The following is a 23,296-nucleotide window of genomic DNA, read 5'->3' as shown; positions in this document are numbered from 1 at the left end:
TAAGGTCTAGAACGAGGAAGAAAACTTTTCTGTTCTTCGGAATTATTTTCTAGGGATAGGGCTAGAGAATAATTCCAATTTTTTGTAAAAATTACTATTAAACTTTGCCGTTAATGTATAATAAATCTATCAGTATGAGAAAATCACAAATAAGAAATTTTCAAATTGGAGAATGGAATAGAGATTGATGATTTGATGGAGATGTTCAACGCTTTCATTAGGTAAGAGACCAAGAGTGCAATTCCACCATACCCTACCCCACACTCAAAATGTGATTACCTCTAACAATACACTCATATATCACACTAGAAAACAATAATTTCGTGGGCTAAAAACTAATTAACCAATAATATCCTCCCAAGATTTACATATCCTTCCTCCCTAATTTATATATTTAATGCATTATTTTGCAACTATTCAAAAAACAACTCATAAACATCGACACATTTTTCTTCACAGATATCTTATAAAAAAGATAAAGAAACTTTCTTTTGTTTTCTTAATGATTTCCAATAATATCTCTATCAAATTCATGGGCTTCTTTTACATAAAAAATCAATATAAATTGGAAGAAAACAACAATACATGAATTCGAACACATGATTTTCTACTTTGATACTATATTAAAGATGAATAAACCAACGCTCAACCCAAAAAATTAAATTAATAGATTGGATAAATTTAATTCATTTATAAAGATTCTCAATATTTTTTTTTATATCATAATCTTAATGCCTATGAAATGATGGTTTGCGTCCCCAGCTTGCTTTCTCTCCAACCAAACAAACCAATTCTAGTTCCCCTCTCTCTCTCTCTAGCTATTATATCATATCATTAATCAAAGATTCTCTTTACTTTCTCCGAACAACATTTCCACTAGAGAGACAGCAACAATTCAGGAGCACGGCCTGTTTTTTTTTCCGAACAACTCTAAAGCCAGGAAAAAGTATACCTTCCTACACATGGAAAAGTGGAATTTTGGCTAAAAAGAAGATCCATATACAAAAGAAAAACCAACCATCTTTCGTCACTAATTATTATGTGGGTTAAAAGAGATATAGCCCCTAATCATGAAACTGATTAAGCATTAAGGCTTAATTTAAAACATCAATTAAGAAGAGGAAAAAAAAGCACATGGGATTTTGGAGCCCACACAAACTCAAAGTGCATGCGATTGATCAATACAAAGTTCATCCCTCTTCACATCTCTCTCTTTAGACACCCTTTTTTCTTTCCCCGCCCCATCTCTAATTAACAAAGCCACTGATTGAATTACAAAAGAAAAACCAAAAGTCAACAAAAGATGGGCAAAAGAAAAAAAGATTACACACACAGTCAAAGCATGACATTGTGGGTAGTGGTCAAAGTCAAACATTTTCGTTGGACGGATGGATGAGGAGTGGCTGAGCAATGGAGGACTTGATGTGGGCGGGCGTACGGGTGCTTCCGTGGTCCGGCGCGGAGAGGATTGCCGCCTTCTCGAGTGCGAACTTTCTCTCTTCGCTTTTGCCCCATAGGACGAAGTATAAGCCGGTGATGATCAGCACGGCCCCGATGATCCTGTACATCACGCCCCATTATAATTACCAATCATTTTCCTTCTATTATCATGCTCTTTTGTTAGGTAATTAAACAGGCCCTGATTAAAAGTCGTTAGTTTCTTTCTTAAGAAAAAAAGAAAAAAAGAAAAAAAGGTAGTGATCTAACGTCTAGCCACGACGCCAGCCTTGTGAATGTGATATAAGTCATATGCTCTTGTCCTTTCAAGAACCTAAATCAAGCTAAACATTTGATTGAATAATTAAAAAATATATATATTTCCATTGAAAAATTCATAATTCATTCTTTTTTCCCCCTTTTTAAATCACATTTCTCTACTTTGGTTTTCAAATAAGCTTTGGTTTTCACAAGAAGGTGAAAAGCTATATTTACATATATATTTTTCTTAAGATGGAAAATATTTGACCCTGATGTTAAAGAACTAAATCTTATCTTTATCACTATTGAAAAAGCAATCTTGAATTGTAAAAGCAATTTTGTGGTCCCAACCCAGAGATGCAGAGGCAAAAACTTTTTATAAAAAATAACGAAATCTCAATTGAATGGTGGTGACCGTTGAAGAGTAAGTATTTTCCGAGTAAAATATGGGTAATCCTACGGCTGGGGGTGTGCGTTTTTGGACCAGATTGGATGGATGAGATTGTCAAATCAGATGAAGAGATGGAGGGTGAGGATTGAGCGGTGAAGGAGGGACCTACCCTCCTAAGTAGAACTCTTCACCTAAAGCGAAAGAAGCCATGATAGCGACAACGAGAGTCTGAACAGGTTGATAAACAGCGACGAAGACAGGGCCACCTCTGTCAATGCACCATATCTGAACAGCAAAAGCAATTCCAGAAGCCACCACGCCCTGCCATTTTCACTTCCCTCGTTACAAAACAAATAAACAACATAATCCCAACTCTCGTTGAGTTGGGTATTAAGAATATGAACAAAAGATTGAATTTTTAAACTTACGGCGTACAAGACGCTGAAGATTTCGCCGCCGGAGTGGAAGAGCCAAGCCTGAGAATCGCGCTCAACAACGGCGGCGATGATGAGGAACTGGATTATCCCAAAGAAGCAAGTACAGGAAGTGACGGAGAGGCGAGCCGGGTACTTCTTGAGAACGGGGGCCTGAAGAACGAGCCAACCGGACCAGGACAAGCAATGGCCGATGAGGAAGACGCAGCCGAGGGTCCAGCTCTTGGCGCTTGCGTCCCCAAGAGAGGCAAAAATGGGTGCGGTTGTGGTTGTGGAGATGGTTTGTAGTGAATTAGGAGCATTTGGGCTGTATATTGTTGGCCCTTTGTACAGAGTGATCACTGTGGCCCCGGCAACACAGCATATTGTTCCCATCACTTTTGCTATACCATCCTTTCTGTTTAGTCGCACTTGTTCAATTCTGCAATCATGGAATATATCAACTTAAATATAATTCTTTTTTTCTCTCTCTCTCTCTCTCTCTCTCTCTCTCTCTCTCTTTGTGTGTAAATAGAAGATGCATGGATAATAGTTAGAAACTCTTGCCGGAGCAATGCAGCCATGAGAAATGTAATTGCCGGAACCGAGTTTTGTATCGCCGATGCAAACGTCGGCGAGGTGTGTTCCAATCCCAACAAGTAGAATCCCTGATTCGCCGTGATCCTATAACATACAATATTGAATATACACCAATTAGTAAGAGGTGTGTTGACCGAGTAACAGAAATCTTTTACTACCCACGGCTAAGTTTTTGTCGGGTCAAAGAAAGAAACTTAGAGAGGAAGTGAGAGAATAGAAATTTTTTTATTCTTCTTTGAAAATACTCTAATTGTATCCGCTACATTATTAAATATTCGACAATTAAATGAGAACCATGAAGATAAAGACTTGTTTTTTTTTTTCAAAAAATAACAAGGGGTTGAACATTTAATATTGTGGAAGATAATTAGGTTACTCGGAACCCGTGAGGAGCCAAATATTTTACTAAAAAATTTAGTGGTGGGACGGGGTCAGGGAATTATTTTTAGGAGTTTTTTATATTTGGCAAGTGTGCAGACAAGGTATTTTTGGGGGATGTAAAATTTCATACCAAGGTTTGTTGTTTGATACTTATAATATGCATAGGTTTTAGCCCATTTTTAGGTGTAAAATGGTTTGGTGTTTGGTGGGCGACATACCCAACGAGTGCAAGAAGGAAGAACTGAAGCAGAAAATTGAGAGTAGTCGCAGGCCGCTCCTTCCTAATAATTAAAATAAACACAAAATTTAATTAACCACATAAAATAATAATAATAATCAAATTAAACGGTAAGAGACTGAGAACAAAAGCAGTATACTTTTCTAGGAAATAGGCAAAGGGAAGCAGGAGAAGAAAAGCAATGATGTTCCTGTAAACTAGGAAGACGAGTTTACTAATGCCCATATTAAGGGCAGCTCTGGACACGACGTGGAAGCCAGCATAGCCAAACTGCAAGGCCAACATGGCGCCATGCAGCTGAAACTTCTCAGGAATTGAACACCACATTCTGCTCCCAGAAGCTGAGCCTCCCTCAGCCATAAACACAAATTAGAAAAGGAAAAAGAAGAAGAAGAAGAAGAAGAAGGTGTGGAGATATGGAGGGAGGATTTGGAGGTATAAATATAGAATTGGAAAGGGGTGAAGAGAAGAAAGGGTGACCCACAGAAGACCTAAAAAGACGTAGTGTCAACTGTTGGTAGCTTTCAAATGTTTTTAAGTTGTCTCCCACTCTTTTTTTTTTTTTTTCTCTCTCTTAGCCCCATCACATGACAACCTCCTTCTATTTACCACATCAACATGGAGAAAGAGAAAAAAGCTGGTGGGATAATCATGCAAAAATTTTTTTGCTTACTTTACTCATTTCATTCCAGCTTTAACTACGTGTCTAAATTGATACATGTTAAAGTTTAGAGATTAAATTGTTATTAATTTAAGAGTACAATTGTTACCATTTAAGATATAAATCATTATTTTAATGAAAGTATTGGAATAAAAAGTATTTTTTTAACTCTCTTTTAATCTCTAATATTTTGATATCTTTTTAGTTTAGTGTCTCACTCGCAATTAATTAATGTTAAAATTGGTGGATAGTTACGTAGCACTAGAAATTTATTTGAGAAAAAATGTCATGTAAGATAGAAAATGGGCTAACTCCTCAAATTTTAAAGTATTATCCCATTTTAGTTTACAATAAGCAAAATTTAACATTTTCTAGTAATGAAGAACTAAATTAGAAGTACTAAAATATTAGGAGTTAAAATATATATTTCTTTCATTTTGTATTTGCATTTTTATTTGTCTATTTTACATATATAAGAAATGAAAAGGTTAAAAAGAAAACTCTGTTTTAGTATCATTATAATAAAGTGGAGACCAATGATTTCATGTCACAAAATTATAGACAGAAAATATCATGCATCCAAATATTGATGTTGAAGAAAACTTATATGTTTAAAATGATCATTTGGTATAAAACATAAAGTGAAAATTTTACATACAATTCAATCAATAATAATGGATGTTGGTTTTTTTAAACAAATAATTCATGTTGGTATTTTTCTTATATATAGAATGGGCCTAAACATATAGACTTTTGAATTTTAATACTTGTTATTAAATTGTTAATAATTTTGGTAATAGTAGACACTTGTGAGTGTTATTTTGAAAATATAAATAGTATAATACTTTGACTAGGTGGAAAATTGATTTCAAGACGTTTTTTTATTTTTTAAAACAGAATTATAAATGAATGAATGTTTGAATAATGTTTTTTTAAAAAAAGATACACATTTTTCTTTCTCTCACAAATAATTTATTAGTTTGAGAAAAGATGTGTTATTCTTTTTAAAATTACAGGTTTATGAATAATATTTCTAATGTTCATAATAACAGTTACATTGCTGTTGACGTGTGGATTTCGACCCTACGACTTTTCTCCTCTCACACACATAATTCGATGAAACAGGAACTGATATCTGCAAAATCAAACCAATCTAAACTGATGTGACCTTAGTCACACGGGCTCCAATGCCTAAGTTAGCAAAGGGGAGCTTGAGAAACAATGAGTTTCAAGTAAGTTACTTGTCTCCTCACGGTTAGGTTGTGCTGCTATTTATAGCGGCGAGGTGGTTCCAGAACCTTCTGTTAATCGAGCCTTAATTCGGAGTTGCAAGGCCCAACGATTGTTGATGATCAACAGAAGAGGGTGGATGTTGGACTCGGCCCCGAACAGGTGTGTTTAACCCCTTGACATTGGATCTGAGCGGAGGAAGTTAACTTGTTCCTTGGCCCGAAGGCCAAGGTGAGAAGCCGGCGCCTCGGCGCCAAGGTGGGGTCGATGCCGGATCGTCTTTTGGCATGGGCCGATCCGTTATGTCATAGGCCGGTTCCCCCTAGTCGAAGATCTCGGACTTCAAATTCTTCGTTTCGGGTCGTTTTTGTTCTCTATAACAATTACAATTTAGTTTCACTCTATCACAACTTTAATAATTTTAAAAATAAAAATGGAAAATTGTAATTAGAATAGATTTCCGATCAATCCAGTTTAGCCTTTTTAATATGATAAAATGAGCTAGTGGGTGAAGAAATAACCTTAGGTTAAGACATAAAGTTGGCTTTTAAAATTAAAAGCAAATCAATTTTTTTTCTTTAATTATAAAATTCTTACTTTTGGAAGATAAGTTTTCTTAATTAAAAAATTCTTGCTTTTGGGAGCGAGAGGTGCGCAATTTGATTGAAATTGAATAATGAAAAAGAAAAGAGCTTCTGTTTTGGCGGCATGCGGCTAATTATGAATAAAGAGTGACGTGGCTGAGCCGCCATCGATATAGCGCGCACGAGCACCGGCCACACCTCTTCGCTCTTCTCTTTCTCACCATTAATTTCAATTTTAAGACCTCAATAATTTGATGTTAATAATTAATATTGTTAAGGGCAATGACAACAATATCCCCGTGTCCCGACTATTTCCACAATAGAATAATATTGTCTGCTTTCTTTACTTTTATTTTCATCTTAAAGATATCGTATTAATAAAGATAATTGTCTTCATTTATATATCATGGATCATTTTTTTACTTAATTAAGATGAGATTTTGTTTGCTGACTTTACAAACCCAACAAATATGTAGGTAAACTAAATTAATTTCCAAGTCCATGCAATATTGGGAGTGCGACTAAATTCAATATTAATGAACCCTTTTTTGATAAAAATTAAGAACAAAATCATGAGAATTTATGTCAGTAATATGGAAAATCTTTGGGCCAGATTCAGATTATGATTTAGAATGTGAATTTAGCACGTAATGTTCCTAATTTGATTCTTTTCAAGTATTCTTAAAGTTTCAAAATTCTTCCCATCTCCATACACCATACGGTATCAATTCATTTATATACCTTATTCCTATTCGAGTGTCGCGTTTACTTGAGACTAAGCTTGGCTCATAAGTGTTGACATAAGATTAGAGTTCAATTTGTTCAAGAGTGGTATCCTCTAATGGTAATATTAATTAACATTGTGCCGGTCGAAAATGAAGCTAATGTGCGGTGACATTGTTTGGGCTATTTTGTCCACACCCAAGTTTGGAAATCTGAAGCTAGCTAGCAAGCTGCTGAAAAGGCTTCAAAATTTTGCACCTTTGAATACAGTGTTTTCTCGCTTGAACAATGGTATTAATTTAATGTTTCCCTTTAAAGGCCAACCCGAGGGGAAAATAAAAAAAAAAAAAAAGTATATTGTTTGAAGTTCCACTTCCGGATCGTGGGGTGTTATTCTGATGCCAATCTCTTTGCTTTAAGGGACATAATGCCCCCCCTGAATGGAACCGCCATCATTCCAAAATTTCAAAGCCAGCCCAGCCACAGCCACCGGCTGATTCTATTCTATTTCTGGTTTGTTTATTTAGAGCCAAGGGGTTTAAAATCTGAGAGCCACGCTTTGTAATTATGAGGTATTATAGTGCAGTACAGTGGGAATTAAAGCCTGGTTTTTGGGGCAGTGAACAGCATAAACTGACCTTCAACTCTCACCCTGCACCAGCCGGTCGGACTACACCACCACCACTACACTTCTGACATCTAAACCACCTTCACTCCCTCCTTTCACTCGACCCCACCATATTTATCCCAAGATATCGTCTATTTTCAGCATAATCCCCGTTTTATTTTTAATTAAAAAAAAATTTCATATCAATGGAGATCATTGTTACCATCTATGTAGCTCGTGGGTTGTTCTCTTACTAATGTAAGATTTTGTTTGCATTACTTTCACATCATCAAGTTTATTGGACTTTGATACTTTGTGAATTTTCATGTAGTTTCATGTCAAAATTATTTTAGAGATCCTCGAATACCTATCTTAACCTATGGTAATAATGGTTATTGATTTAAAGTTAAAGAGATTAAAATATATTATATTTGAGGGCTAAACATGTGTTTAAGGGTAAAGTAAAGGGCACGGGAATCTACAGGCATCGAAATATATATTCTATCTATGTGTATAGTTAGTACATACACTATGCTTTTAGGTCGTCGTGGGGATATTCAAATATCCCAATTAAATATCTTTTTTATTATTATTAGAAAAATGGGATGGTATGATATTCCAACATGGCACATGTGATGTGCACGTGGCGTATTGACCGACAGGGGTCGCCTTCTTGCTTTCTATTGCGCCCAGTTTGGCCACACAAGATTTGGTTCCTCAGAAACGTGGATCCTCCAAATCTAGTTACCGCTTATTCAATTCCGAATTCCTTCCACTTTGGTCAAAGGGGTTCTTATTCGCAACTTAACAAACCAAAATATATAACCTTTTTTTTTTTTTCCGAAAGAAAACTTTCACACAATTTCATTTAAAAAATACTAATTTACCAGATCTCATTATAACTCTGCAGTTAAAGGGTGTTCCGACGTAAGATTAATGTTAAGTTGGATGATAACTTGAGAAATCTTTTAAATAAAAAATTATACATACATATATTAAGAATTATAAAGCAACATTTCTAACCTTAAAAATTCCCTCACAGGAGATGGGATAGCTTTCGGTGGGAGGTGAATTATTTCTCAAAAGGGGTGAATATTTGTTGGTTGGTAGGTTGGAAAGAAATTTAATGAATTAGAGTGTTGATAAACCACTCTCTCTTGGGCGTTTCCCTTAATTATGAGTGGGAGCTGGTAAATTAAAAAGCATCCAGACAGAAATGTAATAAAAAAGCCACGTGGTGACCAAAAAAAGGAAAAATTAAAAAACAAAAACAAAAAATTAAAAAACACATGTTTTTTCTTTAACCCCCTTATTTGGAAGCTCGGATTGATGGGGATTTTCAAATCAGAATTATTTTAAAATCATTTCGTGTTTGGTTGGATTAAAAAATAGGTCGGATTTGGTACGAGAATTTTACCCTTGCAATCAGTTTAAATTGAATTAAAAAAAGAACGAAATCAACGTGCGAGAATGAGACCAATGCACAGAGAATGAAAATGAAGATGAGATGAGATAAAAAGAGAAGAAAATGGAGAGGGAAAAGAGAGAGACATAGAAAGAGAAATTGGAGAAGAATAAGAGATAAAAAGGAGAAGAAGGTATAAAGAGAAAGAAAAAAGTTGATGAAGAAATAAGAGGGAGATGAAGAAAGAGGAGGAATAAGAAAAAACAAAAACAAAAGAATGGAGGCCGCCTCACCAGAGTTCATACGAAAAGGGGAGTGAGGTTTTGATATAGAAGAAGGTTATGTTAGGATTTTGTTTTATAATTATGAAGGCGGTAAAATAAATATTTTATTTTCATTTCTTACAATCATCCAAACAAAAAAAAAATTATTTTTAAGTTCCAAATGTAATTAAGAATCCTAAAATTTGAAATCATTTCTTTCGAATTCTTTCAACGCAAAACAAAATATAAGAGTGGAATTAATTATTAAAGTGGGCATGACAAAAATTAGAACATTTGTTAAAATTGCTTCACTGAATGGTCTGCCTCAAGGCTTTGGACAAAATGTCCAAAACTGACCAAACAAAGTGAGTTGCAAGACAAGGCTGTTGGGATATCACAAATTGCTGCTGAATTTCTTGTGGTGTTGGGTCGCATTCACAGCTCAAATGGTTCAATTCTCTGTATGAAAGCCCTCTCTTGTAATCAAAGGATATTAATTATTATATTGTTTCGGTTTTAGTCTACGATTTTATGGGCAGTGGGCTTCTTCTAATACGGTCAAACTTCTCGGCCAAACATTAACTGAACTTTTTGAATTCTCAAAAATCACTTTAATCATTCAATATATAAAGTAAGAATCTCTATCATTGGCGAGACATAATCTTACATTTTCTTTTTTTTTTCTTTTCTCCCTTAAATTATATTAAATATCGTTAAAGCTACGGTATTTTTATAGTATGAAAAATTTATGTAGTGTGAAATTTTTGTTGACTCATTGTTCAAAACACAATATCATATCTTTAGTCTAGATTCATTTTATCATCTTATCTTTTTGCTTTTTAAAATTATCATTTCTTTTACTAAAATGTCAAACTTTTTTATAAAATATTTAGCTTAGAGTTTACTTGAAAGTATGTATAGCATAAAGTTGAATCATCTAAATTGGTACCATGATATGTGTTTAATTAGAAAGCATAGAGGAATATGAAAATATATATATATATATATATATATATATATATATATATATATATATATATAAAGCTTGAAATATCTACTCCAAAAGTTGAGTAGTGTAGTCTATGGGACAATAATCTGAAATAAATGAACTTAGCCTTTAATTTATTTACTCAGATTCAAACATACACTTGATTTCTTGATATGAGATTTAGGATAACAACCTTAAAAACCTTAGGACACCAAGTTAAACATTATTATTGTTTTTGTCAAAAACATTAAAGTTGTTGTGCATTTGAGCAATTATCTTTGCGTGTGTTTGGGGCATCATGTGAAAAACCAAAATAACACACACATATATATATGCTTATATATATTCATCAAAATGTTCCAAATCTCTGCTAAAAAATCATATCATTTTAAGACCCCACACTCGGCCAAAGAGTGGAACCAATGATCAATTGGGCAAGCCCCATGGCCAAGATTATGCATCGTACGGCTGCCCATTTGACAAAGATATGATGCTTCAACTGTTGATGGAATCAAAAATTGTACAATTACAAACCCCTTTTATTTCCCCTCCCCCCCTTTGGAGATATCAACTCAAAAAAAAAAAAAAAAAAGTTTGTCCTTTCAATTTCCCTTCTTTCTTTCTCCATTTTTCTTCAATGACGGATTTGGGATGGTTTTTTTGCAAGCTTCCAAATTGAGAAGATTTACCACATCTTTTTGGTTCGACCTTTTGATTTTGGCCATTTTCCTTTGCTGAGTTTTCCTGAAGCTGCTAACTAACATTTTCTCACAATCCCCTAGAAAGATCTTCAACTTCTACTTATAGAATTCTATAGAATTTGAAAAATAATCTTGAATTATCGAGAGGCTAGCCCATGCCCATGTGTGTTCACAACCATTTTTCTTTGGCTTCATCTTTGAAGCTTCCATTTGGTTGGCTGTTTTTGAGTTTTCACTCGTTTGCTGATAAACCCACTTGGGATTTTTTATAGCTTTTGTTTGGAAGTTGTGGGAAATAAAGTTATTCCACCCACCAAAAAATATACACTTCTTTACACGACGATCAATCCCGAGACCCCCCCCCCCCTTTTTTGTTTCCTTTTTATATGGTTGAAAAATGGGGTTTGTGGATTTGCTTTTTATTGGAAACAATATGATTAGATAGGCTCTTGTAATTTCATGATGGATTGCGTGTGTGATGCTACCTAATAATGAAGATTAATAAAGATTTTGATTAGTATATGCATTGCATGCCTAATCCATTAACGCCCGATTTGTTTCCTTCTTTATGACTTTTGAAGTCTTTCGTTATGATTACGCCAATAACAGTCATCAAATTTGTCTATTTAGCTTGACATTAGCTTACGTAATTAATTCACTTTTCTATTTGTGATTTCCATAATAGACTAATTCAAAAGAGTTATTTATACCTCTATTTTTAGGGTTTTTGAGAATCCAACCTCCCAAGCCTCAATAGCTAGCTCCAACTTTTGAAACAAGAGCCTTACTTTATTGATATTGATTTCATTGTTTAAATACAATATGTGAACTGTAAAGTCGATAAAAGTATAATTTAATTTTTTTTTTTTTAAGGATTGACATTTGTCATGGATTCCTACAAAACAAACAAACGACTCCTAAAAGTAAAGATAATATCACCGTATAAACTGTATATATATATACACACACACATACAAAACGGACAGCATACCTACGTTCTCAATTTTCAGAGTAGCTTATCATGTTTTGAATTTTTCGAATCAGACCATGTTTAACCTTTTTTTTATCTCATTCTTTTTATAGTTAATATTATATTGACACTTGGATTACATTTGTAAAATGGAGATCATCGATGTATAAAATAAATAAAAGAAGTGATGCACTGTCTTCCATTGAGAAATGATATATATATATATATAGTTGATTTGATGTTCTCTGCATTATGTTGAATTATGGTGCTCTCAAATACTATCAAAGTGGAAACAAACATTGAGTTTTATTTGCCTTTTGATGGTCTTCTTCCAAAAGCATCAATTTTGCTGCATGCCAATACTGAGTGCGGACGACATGACGGGCCAATATAGCACTATTAATCCAAAATTAATCGTCAAAGATAAATATGAAAAATATTCAATAAAAAACCCCCTTTTCTTTTTAATTTAAATAGTCGCATAAGAGATCTTTTAGATATTAAGCCTAAAAAATTCGATCACACATATATCATATTTGTTTGCGGTTGTTTTGTAGTATATTTGAAAATTAAATTTTCAATCTAAGAACGTTATTAAATAATTTATTAAAATATATATTATAAATTTTTTATAATTATTATTTTAACAATGTTGTATAATATTTTATACATTTTAATTATAACAAGAAATAGCTACGTCTAATGAAATATGGTTCATTTTTTTCAAAAAAGAATTCTGGATCTTTAAAATTTCAAACTTTAAAATCTGAAAAAACATAAAATTTAAAAATCTTGTTTTTGAATATTTTTCATAGTTTGAATTATAGAATCTATAAATGGTTTTTAAAAACAAATTTTCCATATAAAAATTTACTAAATTCATTTGATTCAACCAAGTTTAAGAAACAAAATTCATATGGCATACGGCGAAGCGTGACGCTTCCATCTCAAGGTAATCTCCCTACGTAGTAAAAAATAAAAAAGATCAACTTACAAATTATTCTGTTTTTGCAATCAAATAAATTGGCATGAATTAAAAGATTAAATTATAGATTAGGGTAGCGTAGCTTAGGTAGAAGCTATAAAATAGGAAGAAAAAGCACTAACTTTGGTCAAGATTAAGATTGAGACACACTTGTGGGATATTTTACAACATTTGCCAATAAAACAAAACCTTCGATCGAGGCAGAACCCTCCAGAAAAGACAACCGACACTTTTTTTCCACAAAAAAAAAAAATGAAAATGTCTATTCACATAATATAATATTTAAAATCTATCCCATTCTAAGCTATATTTTCATCTCTAATACTTCGAAGCAAGAATGAAATTAATACTTATAGGATGAATTTGCCACACACATAATAATAAGTTTGTTATATTTAACAATTACATCAAGTATCCCAAGTATCCTCACAATTGTATGATATTGTCCACTTTAGACATAACCTTCACGACTTTGTTTTTTGTTTCCCCCAAAAAGTCTCATACTATGGAGATAATTATCCTCTCTTGTATACTCATGATCACCTCCTTCCCTAATCAATTTGAGATTTTATTTACAATCACCTTATAAACCCAACATTTAAAATATAAAAGTAGATATCAATCTAAACATAACTTAGTGAATAAAGTAATTACATACAAAGTAAAGATTGATTGTGACCCAAGGAGAAGAAGAAGGGCGAGGGGTCCAGAATAAGTTTGGGCAGTGAAGCAAGAAAGGTTACAAAAAAAAAAAGGGCCCTGGCAATGAATTGATGATTGTTTCAGAGAAAATAAAGAGAAAGGAATGTGTTTGTTAGTAGTGTGATTTGTAAACCCTCCAAAGGTGACAAAGAAGATTCCTTGTTAGTCGTTTTCAAAATGGCCACTTTTAATTTCAGTCGAATAGTTGAGTGGGCGACACCTAAATTTGCTCTTTCGCATTCATCTACAACACCTTCGTATTTTCATATCAATGCTTTCATTTCCCACTATTCTCATCCATCTACCTTATCTCTCTCTAATATAATACCCTATTTATACATTCATAGTTCAATTTCTTTCCCTCAATTTTTAGGAAATTTTGGCCTTTTTTTGGTTTGATTTTCAAGCTGAGAAGCCTTCTATTGTATGGTTTATGTGTGAATTTTGATTAATTACAAACTTTTGGAATTAGAGTTTGATCTAAAATGTGTTTTTAGAATTGAACTTGAGAGGCGTATTTTAGAAGTTGTAGAATCTTATATTAATATTCATTGGGTTCCGATTGTGGCTCGCTTGACACTATATTAATTTTCATGGGTTCCATAACAAAACCAATTGACAATGAAATGAGTAACTTATTTACCTCTCATATTTATTATAAACCATTGTTAGCAGTTTCTTTTCTTTTCAATGTGGGATTCTTAACATTTTACAATTGGAAAACTCATCGTTTAAGATCACAAACAAACTCATACTTAATCTTGACTGAGTAGAAAAATAAAAACAAAAAAAAGATAGGAAACTTTACAAAAATTTATAATATAAATAGATTATTTCTCTCCAACTTTTTTTTCTCTTCTTCAATAAGATAATACAAGGGTGATTAGTTATGTCAAGGTAATATTGTTTAGCATTCCTTTGATTTGAGGTTTAATATCCATGAAAAATTGTTCTTAGGCGGTGGCTTCTTGTATTCACGAAACAAATTAAGTATGATTCATCTATTTATATTTTGAATATGTATATCTTGAATTTAATTATTCTCAGTGAAAAACTTTGAAGAATATTGTGTATTTTAAGGCTAGATAGAGGAGAGAAGTATAATAGTGCTGCCATCCACAAAGGAAATATCCATTGTCAAATCAATTTTGTAGTGAAAAATAATGATGGAAATTTAGAAAAACTTGAAAATCATATATATTCATGTAGGCCTAGTGGCCATCAATTATACATGTTTTAGATAATACTTATCTTACATTCAATAATTAAAAGCTCGTATAAAACAACTATACTTTTAGTTTTATATTTCTTAAATATTAAATTTGTGGGTTCTTTTTCTATCTAATCTCTCCCTACTAAAAATTTTCTTAAATTCCAAATGAAAATGTATAATGAATTTTAATTCTTCATATTTTAAGTCAAGTTTGTAGTTAATTTTTACTATGATAATTTTAGTTTTGGTTAAAGGCAAATTTAACTTCTTTTAATGTCAAACAGAAAAAATTAACTTCTTCAGAATCTCCCATCAATATTAGATATTTAACATTACCTACTAAATAATTACATCTCAATAATTTCACATGCTAAAGAAAGAAAATAATTTAAAAGGGAAAAGGAAAACAAAAGAAAAAAAAAGGTAAAATAAACCCAAAAGAACATGGTGAGAAGAAAGATTCTTCGCTTTCGACTTTTCTTTTCAATAATAAAAGGGAGGTTGAAGACAAAATCCAAAAGATAATAAGAAACCTAAAACTAAAAGAAAGGAAAGGGGAAAAGTGCGTTTCCACGAGCATATTTTTAGACATTTGATTCCTATAAATATTTTTTATGTTATGTGTAAATAAGGAATATAAATTTAAAAAATAATTAAAAAAAATTAAAATATTATTTTGGTCCATATATTTTCAGTATTGTTTAGTTCATTTTGATTCTCGTGGAGATGGAGATTGAACTCACAACCTCTTGATTGGAGATATATATCAATTTATGGCTCAGGTATTCTCGTTTTGCATGAATAAATAAACCATTGGTTTTAGTAAAAAAAAATAGAATGTTTATTTTTACAAACTAGCACATTCCATGCAATTCATCCCCGGCCGTAGCTAATGGGGCGACTCCTGCGAGACCGGACCTTGGGCCTATTAATGGGCTATTACGGAGAAATAATAAAAGCCCATTTATCATATCGTCAGCCCAAAGTAGGTCCATATCTCATAGTGCCAAAAAATACTGGGCTGGGCAGGGCTGGGCTTATTCCACGCGGACAAAAGCAAACCAGTTGACAACAATCCGAACCCGGCCCAATTCATGCTCTGGATTAACATCCCGCGATTGTTTCACAAACACACACGTTTTAAACTTCAAAACTACAACACAATAATCCGGGGAATATCAATAATTTTAATTAACATCTATACTATATCTAAATGGGGCTATCCACGAGAACCTTTATCTCTCCATTTTGTCCTCAACTTTTAAATACATATCTATTTTGTCATTTAAATTTCTACGAGAGATACGACTATTCGAGTTAAAGTGTCTGTTGAGATAACAAATCCAAAAAAATTGTGACCATTCGATGAAACAAGGAGTTTAATCCAAAAGAGGTGTAACTGTTCGAGTGAAAAAGTGTGTTGAGGGAAGTTAATCCGATGAAAAGTACAACTATTTGATGAAGTGATGCATCTATCCACGTATAGGTGTCATAACAAATAATCTATAAAATGAAAGATTATGTCTTTTTCTTGTATGACCTAAAACTCATTTCTAAAATATTAATGAAGATTTTTTTTATCTTCATGAGTGAAAACTGAACCATGTCAAAAGAATATTTGAGAATCCAGAAACATATTTGTATTTTTATGTGGATTACTTTTAAGTTATATGTTCATGATACATTTAGTTAATGTTCTTTTCAAGTTTGATTTAATATTTAGTTAATGTTATTTTCACGTTTTAAAATATATTCATGTTATATTTTAGTATTAGTTTTCTTATTTATCTTAATATGACTTTTTTACTGCTGTAGTTCTTATTTTATTTTTCTTGATCATGTGATTCTTTATCCCACATTTTTTCAATGGTTTCATGACATACATAGTATTCAGTTTCTTTCTCAAATTTCAATTCTTTAATTTTGGTTCATTCTTCCTTATTACATAATATACAAAAGATAAAAGAATGAGTAAATAATTTAAGAAAACACAAAAAGATTATTGTTGTTTTCTTTAAAAACAACAAAAAGATTATTTATTCAATGTTTTTTATACCTCTTATTTTATTGTTTTAGTTTGAAGAGTGTACCTTTTTTTTATTGAAAATGTCAACAAATAATAATATATTTTATTTGAAACAAAATATTAATACCATTTAAAAGTTCCGTTGAGTTGTTATTCTATATATTAAATTGGTAAAAATATTATATTAAATATATTTTATTTGAAACAAAATATTAGTACATTTAAAAGTTCCGTTGAGTCGTTATTCTATATGTTAAATTGTTAGAAATATTATATTAAAATGTTTATAATTACGTGCAATGCACGAGATATTAACTAGTAACGTAAAAAAAACGTAGGAACACTCAGCATTTTTGAAAGAAACAGTAGCAAGTGCATTCCCAAAAAAAATAATAATAAAAAAAAACATTTTAGGTAAAAGCATTTTTCGTAATCTAATCCGAAATTAGAGAGTTTGAATAATTTGTGTGGTTGAATATTGTTGGGTAATGCATAAAAGGGCCGAACAAAAACCTAACAAAGTACAGGTAAAGAGGCAAAGCTATATGGAGTGGAGGTTCACATGCAGCGACAATGGCGAAACCAGCCGCCATTTTTGACGGCAAAATTAGCTGTGCACATTTAATTCTCATACCTTCATAAAACCCTAAACTCTATCTTCCTCTTTATATTTTTCACGTGCCTCAAATTTTGGCTTCCTTTCTCCCAACGTTTAGAATAGGGGGGTTTTTTTTTAATTAGAATTTAAGTGGGTGTGTTTTAATTTACACAAATTGTATAGAAAATAATAATAATAACGTAGTGTGGATGGTGTGGTGTCCAATAGAGATGAAAGAGAATTATTTAGAGAGGCTATTGTGCCTAGAAAACATGTGGAATTTGATTTGTGGAGGAAAAAAGACTGCAAACTGCCCAATGAAAGAATAAAATCTAGAGTAGCCCACACCCCTTGTTCTTGCTCTACGGATTTCACCACAGCGTAGTGGTTGGATTCCAACAACACTACTTCTACTTTTGTTCTCTCTCTCTAACCTCTAATATGTTTTACTGTATATTGTTCCTCAAAAGTTGCACTTCACGTTATATATATATTTTTTATGTATATGGGGACAGAGGGTGCATGTATCTAGTTTTTTTTTTTTTCTTTCTTTCTGGAGTTTGATGTTAATAAGGCACGTACGGACGAGGATTCGAACCTTTTTGACCTTGATAAAATTAGGTTACTAATAGTTTAACTCGTGGTTAGATTATGCTCAAATTTGTTAAGAAGATCCACATCAAAAAGATTGAGGAACTAAATAGGATGAACAAACTCAAACGAGCATACTGTAAAAAAAACAAAAAGATTCAGCCAATATCGAAGAGTCTTAGAGGGCACGGGATGTTAAGTTTCCGGTACATCGAACAGATCAAGAGATTTAACCAAAATTCATAAATACATATAGGCTACTTCTATCTTTTTTTCTCTCTCTAAAGGAAAAACCATTTCATAGGTTAGAGACATAAAAAAATATTTTAAAAAAGTGGGGCCATTTAAAGCGCTTAAGTTTAGTAAAATTTTAGATATATCATAATTACAAAATGGTGGATTTTTTAGTATAAAGTAGATGAGACATTGTAAATATTAAAAACTTTGAGAAATAAAAGAGAGAAAGGTAGGCGGATAAAATTAGGGGTATTTTCCTTACCAAATGTCAAGATTATTCTTAAATAAGGGTTTATTTGAAAGTTTGTTCACTTCTAATGTGCTTTGAAGCAATTTATTGATGACTGTGGAAGGAAAATATTCCTATTAGATTGATTATATCCATAGAAATACCTAAACAATGCAACCTTTTGGTCAAATATATTATCCTTTTCACAATATTGTTTTTTGAATGCTGCAAAAAATAGCAGCAAAGTCACTCTGCTTTGACATTTCATCTGTATTTGGCTTAGATATTATTTCAGATTTGTAATTAATCTCACTTTCAAATGTATATTTGTTGGTTTATGAACTTTAATTTGAGATCCTAGTCATCAAATTATTCTAGATATTTTAACAAAGTTATTACTTGCATCGATATAATGTAAATGTCATATTTTAAATTCTTGATAAAACTCAATGAATCAAAATATAATATTATTGTCCTAAAAATAATTTATTTTTAACTTCACTAAATTATATCCAAGATTTAAGTAAGTAGTAAAATTAGCATCTTTTCCCAACCAAATTAAAAATCGACTGTGAGCCCATAAAATTCAACCTATTAAGCTTCTAAAATCTAAGTCCGATATGAATATCTAAATTCAATCGCAAAAATATCAAACTTTGTACCAAATTTTAAAATCTCAATTAACACTCATCCCAATTATAAAAATAACTCATATATTAATCTCAAATATATGTAGCCTTAATATTCATAGGACCCCTATCGAAATGAGTTAAGTTGACAATAAGATGAGTATTTCGTGTTTTCATATATTTATGAACTTTATAAAATCTCTCATCTTCTCGATATTAGATCCTTAGTGTATAAAACACTCATTAACTTTTATAAAACTTAATGTTGAATCTTCTACTCTACATTTACAAAATTCTAAATGAACAAATCATTGTACTGATTCACGAAGAAGAACCTAGTCATAAACCTTAAGAAGAGGAAAAGCTCAACTATTTAGAAAGCCGTACTTCCAAGTTCAAAAGTTTAGTTGTTTAATAAAACTGAAACATAAATTTTGACGTAGCCAACTAAATAAAAGGGTAAAAAATAAGAACTCTGATCTTCCATTAGCAGAAGCCAATCATTAGAGAAGGTACGGATATAATTAGAAGAGACAGACACAGTATAGATATTGGAGAGAAGTAATAGAAAAGAAAAGCAGCAGCAGATCATCACTGAAAAATCTGCACTTTTTGCTCTGTATTTATGACACAAAATTCAGTACTTAATTAAATAAAATTCATATAATAGAGATGCAGCAGCTATTAGCTACGTTAATAATTAATTAGCACGTAATCATAACACGTGCACAACCACAGAAAAAAATAAAATTAATCTCTCATCTTTCGCATTCTTCTCTTATCTACGGGACAAATTTTTATTTTTCCCAAGAGTGTCGAATTTTTAGTAAGAAAATTATTAGTAGTTAATTAAGTATAATTAAAAGTGAAAATTAGAATGGTTTGGATTTTGTTGGGGGGTGTTTTGTTCCCACCCGGCAAGGCTGGCCAACAGAACTGCGAAAAGGCAATTTCGAGTTCCACACCCCACAATCAATATATAACCAAAGCGAAGCAGCGCCGCTTCAGCCGCACAAACTCCACTCAACAACCAAAACTTTTGCCTTTCTTCTACTTTTATTCATTAATTACTTATAATATATTTATGATATATATGCGAGTTGATCAAATACCCTAATCGGGTCGAATCCAATCCAATCATCATACATGAATTAAATAAAATAACATCAGCTTGGTTTTTTGTGTTTTTTTTTTCAAGTTGATGAATTTTAACACAATCAAGTTTGGAAGAGAAGATGATCAAAGCTAGAGGTAGAGGTAGCATTGAAGTGAAATTGTCATGTCCTCGAGGGAGGGAAAAATTGCGTACCCGTTGTGTAGGCGTTGATCGGGATTGGATATATTGGAGGCTCCATAAATTGGGGTGATTCATTCATTCTTCCCCCACCTCCGTTGGATGCTCCGATTACGAGATCCAGCCCTTGGCCCCCGTCTTCTCCGGCGACGGTGGTTTCAGGGCCTTGGTCGTAGAGAATTCCTTTGAACATATGCCCTCCGATGTTCACAGCTGTCTGATAAGCTAATTGTTCTTCCACATTATCGATTGCGCTTACTTTGACACATCGAAAAATGGCTGGAGAATTGAATTCGGGTGGAAAGTGTGCCACTTCTAACCCTAATCAACAATCAACAAAATATATGACAACAACCAACACATCACAAAATTACAAAACACAAATCAATTAAACAACAAACATCACAAAATTACAAAACGCAAATCAATTGGGGATTAGATTATGTCATTCTTTTTCCACACGCCAGCTGAATTCCAAGGTTAGAATTTCAAATCCCTCCCCCCACCCATCTCATTTGTCAAATCAAAAAAAATATATTAAATAAATATATCCTAACCCATCTAACTTAAACTTCAAAAGTTTTGATTTTTAAGAGTAATTACCAGAAGTGGAGGCATTGGGTGGATGATTTTCACGGTGCCTCTTAGGGGTGGTTGGATCGGGGTGATCTGGTCGTAATTGTTGATGATGTTGCATAATTTGGTGTCGTTGTTGCTGACGCTCGCGACGCTTGGCAGCAGGAACCCAAGTACTTTTGACATGGGTTTGGCACTGAAACCCTCGGCTCTTGCAGCAAGTTCTGCATCTCAAATGGCTACAGTCTTTCTTGGCTTGGTTCCCACAGTCCTGACAATTCATCCCGCCGCCACCACCGCCGCCTCCTCTCATCATCGCAAACCCTGATCTGGACACTAAGTCGTGATTAGAGGCGTTGATCATGAAGTTGGTCCTCCGGCTGGGCCCCACTTCAAAGGATATGAAATTCTCCATGTTTTGTTGATGGTGCTGATTGTGGGGATACTGTGGCCATATCTCCAATCCCTTGGAATAGATCTCTTGGTTTGATCTGTAAGAAAACAGCTGCTGTTCTCTCCCTCTAATTTCTTCCTCTTCATCCTCTTGTTTCCCACCCAAATAGAACAACCCCCTCATTTCTGCCACCTCCTGTGTTTCCTTACAATCCCCAATTCAGCCATATATCTCACAGGGACCAAAAACCCCGCAAACATAAAGGAAAATTCTAGGGTTTTTTGTCAAATTTATTTTAAAAATTTAGGGCAAAATTGAAACAAAAGGACGAAAAATAGAGGGTACCGGTTATTGTTGGATGTGCAATAATGGAGTGGGAATTTGGAAGAAGGCCGCCGTGATAAGTACCCATTTGAACATCACTCTCTCCTCGATCATTTAAGACAAACCTAAATAAATAAATAAAACAAATTCTCTCCAATTTCACTATTTTTTGTCCTATAGAAAAATAAAATGTTTAGAGAGAGAGAAAGAGAGAGGGAGTGAATGAATATGTATCACTACGCAGTACGCACTTCAGTAGTACTGTAGAATTTTTCAGTTCAATGAATCTTATCAACTGGCAAATGACTATAAATCTTCTGCATGGAGATCGGAGGGCTGTGGATTCTCCACGTTTCAACATCAGCTTTAACCCGATCGTCCTTCTTGCGGAAAACCCGCAGATACTTTTCCATCCATCCCATAATTAAACACTGTCTTTTTAACCAACTCCCAAATAGTACCTACTGCTACATAACGCTATTTTTACTTTTGTTTTTTATTCTTTTATCTCTGGGTAAAAATAAAATCTTCTCCACGTCAGCAACGCTCGTCAACGGGATTTTTTTTTTCTTTTCTTTTGTAATTCTGGATCAACTAAGCCTAGTTAACCGTGGAAATGAGGTCGGGTCTGTTGAAGTCCATGTCTTCAACTCTTTAGAAGGAACCCAAAAAAAAAAGAAAAAAGAAAGAAAATTCGTAATTTATTTACTTTTGAATAAGATTTTTGTGGGATGAAAACAATTATATGGGGTGGTGTTTGTTTTTTTGTTGGTTCAGAAAAGATGTTTTTGTTGGGGATTAATTAATGATGAAGCGGCGCTAGTTGTACATGTGACTTTGAAATGAAGTTATTATAAATGGATGGACATTAGTTGGTCAAAATAGGAAGTGTTTGCAAAATTTGCGGGTAATATAATAGAGCTAATAAGCGCGTTCGTTTTTGTTTTTATTTTTATTTTTATTTTTATTTTTTGTGTGTCTTAATTAAAATTTTAAAATTGCTTTTTAATCTTCTTCTAAATTATAATCATTTTTCTCTCCGCTCCGCCGCTGCCTTTCAGTTCTGTCCAATCTTGACCAAAATCTCCCAGCTTTACCGGATAATATATCCCCTTTTCGCAACAAACACTAGATTTCTTTTTTCTTTTTCTTTTCTTTTGTCATAACTCCACTTTTTTTTTTTAAGTATTACTTAGCATTTTCTTCGTTGCATGTGTTTACATATCTAAATATGATTACAAAAAAGTAATTTAATAATATTGATTTTAAAAAAATTATATGGAATAAGTTAATTGGGAAATTTTAATTCACTCAAAGTAAATATTGGAAATTCTAGATGGTATATTTCGCTAAAACTAAAATACCAAATGGAAATATAAATTTTATCTTCAAATTTCATATTTATTTAATCTAAAGAGACTGAAACAATAAATAAAAAATAAAAAGTTACAAATGAATTAAAGAGAGATGAACAAAATTGGGAGAGAAAGTTTCTCCCTTGTAGTATGAATTAATTAATAGCTAACATGATTGTAATTATGGTTGTTTTACTTTAAAAATATTCGTGACAATTTGGTCAAATCGTAGAAGATTAAATTAAAATATTTAAGGACATAAAAGGCGAAGTTAATCTAAGATCAAATTG

General features: G+C 32.7%; 2 protein-coding genes across 3 annotated transcripts; both read right to left on the bottom strand.

The window, feature by feature from the left end:
• Nucleotides 1-1,000: 1,000 nt before the first annotated feature.
• WAT1 (Walls Are Thin 1) lies at nucleotides 1,001-4,133 on the bottom strand. Its single transcript, XM_022286462.2, has 6 exons — nucleotides 3,861-4,133; nucleotides 3,702-3,764; nucleotides 3,070-3,186; nucleotides 2,518-2,944; nucleotides 2,259-2,410; nucleotides 1,001-1,560 (listed from the first exon to the last, which is right to left on the bottom strand). Exons 1-6 carry the CDS (start codon nucleotides 4,079-4,081, stop codon nucleotides 1,368-1,370), a joined length of 1,173 nt encoding a protein of 390 aa, XP_022142154.1. The 5' UTR covers nucleotides 4,082-4,133; the 3' UTR covers nucleotides 1,001-1,367.
• Nucleotides 4,134-20,110: 15,977 nt separating this feature from the next.
• Nucleotides 20,111-21,903, bottom strand: LOC111009476 (protein SHORT INTERNODES). Of its 2 annotated transcripts, XM_022282570.2 has the most exons (3): nucleotides 21,673-21,903; nucleotides 20,961-21,522; nucleotides 20,111-20,678 (listed from the first exon to the last, which is right to left on the bottom strand). In XM_022282570.2, exons 2-3 carry the CDS (start codon nucleotides 21,508-21,510, stop codon nucleotides 20,341-20,343), a joined length of 888 nt encoding a protein of 295 aa, XP_022138262.1. In that variant the 5' UTR covers nucleotides 21,511-21,522; nucleotides 21,673-21,903; the 3' UTR covers nucleotides 20,111-20,340. The 2 variants fall into 2 exon arrangements, with proteins under 2 accessions (XP_022138262.1, XP_087976082.1); XM_088119956.1 differs by having other exon boundaries at nucleotides 20,112-20,678; nucleotides 20,961-21,902.
• Between the last annotated feature and the right edge of the window lie 1,393 nt (nucleotides 21,904-23,296).

This window comes from Momordica charantia, assembly GCF_013281855.1.
Source record: "Momordica charantia cultivar OHB3-1 chromosome 11 unlocalized genomic scaffold, Mcharantia_2.0 BLBB01000011.1, whole genome shotgun sequence".
Classification (NCBI taxonomy): domain Eukaryota; kingdom Viridiplantae; phylum Streptophyta; class Magnoliopsida; order Cucurbitales; family Cucurbitaceae; genus Momordica; species Momordica charantia.
The sequence above is the reverse complement of the archived record's forward strand: the minus strand, read 5'-3'. Positions and strand labels throughout refer to the sequence as shown.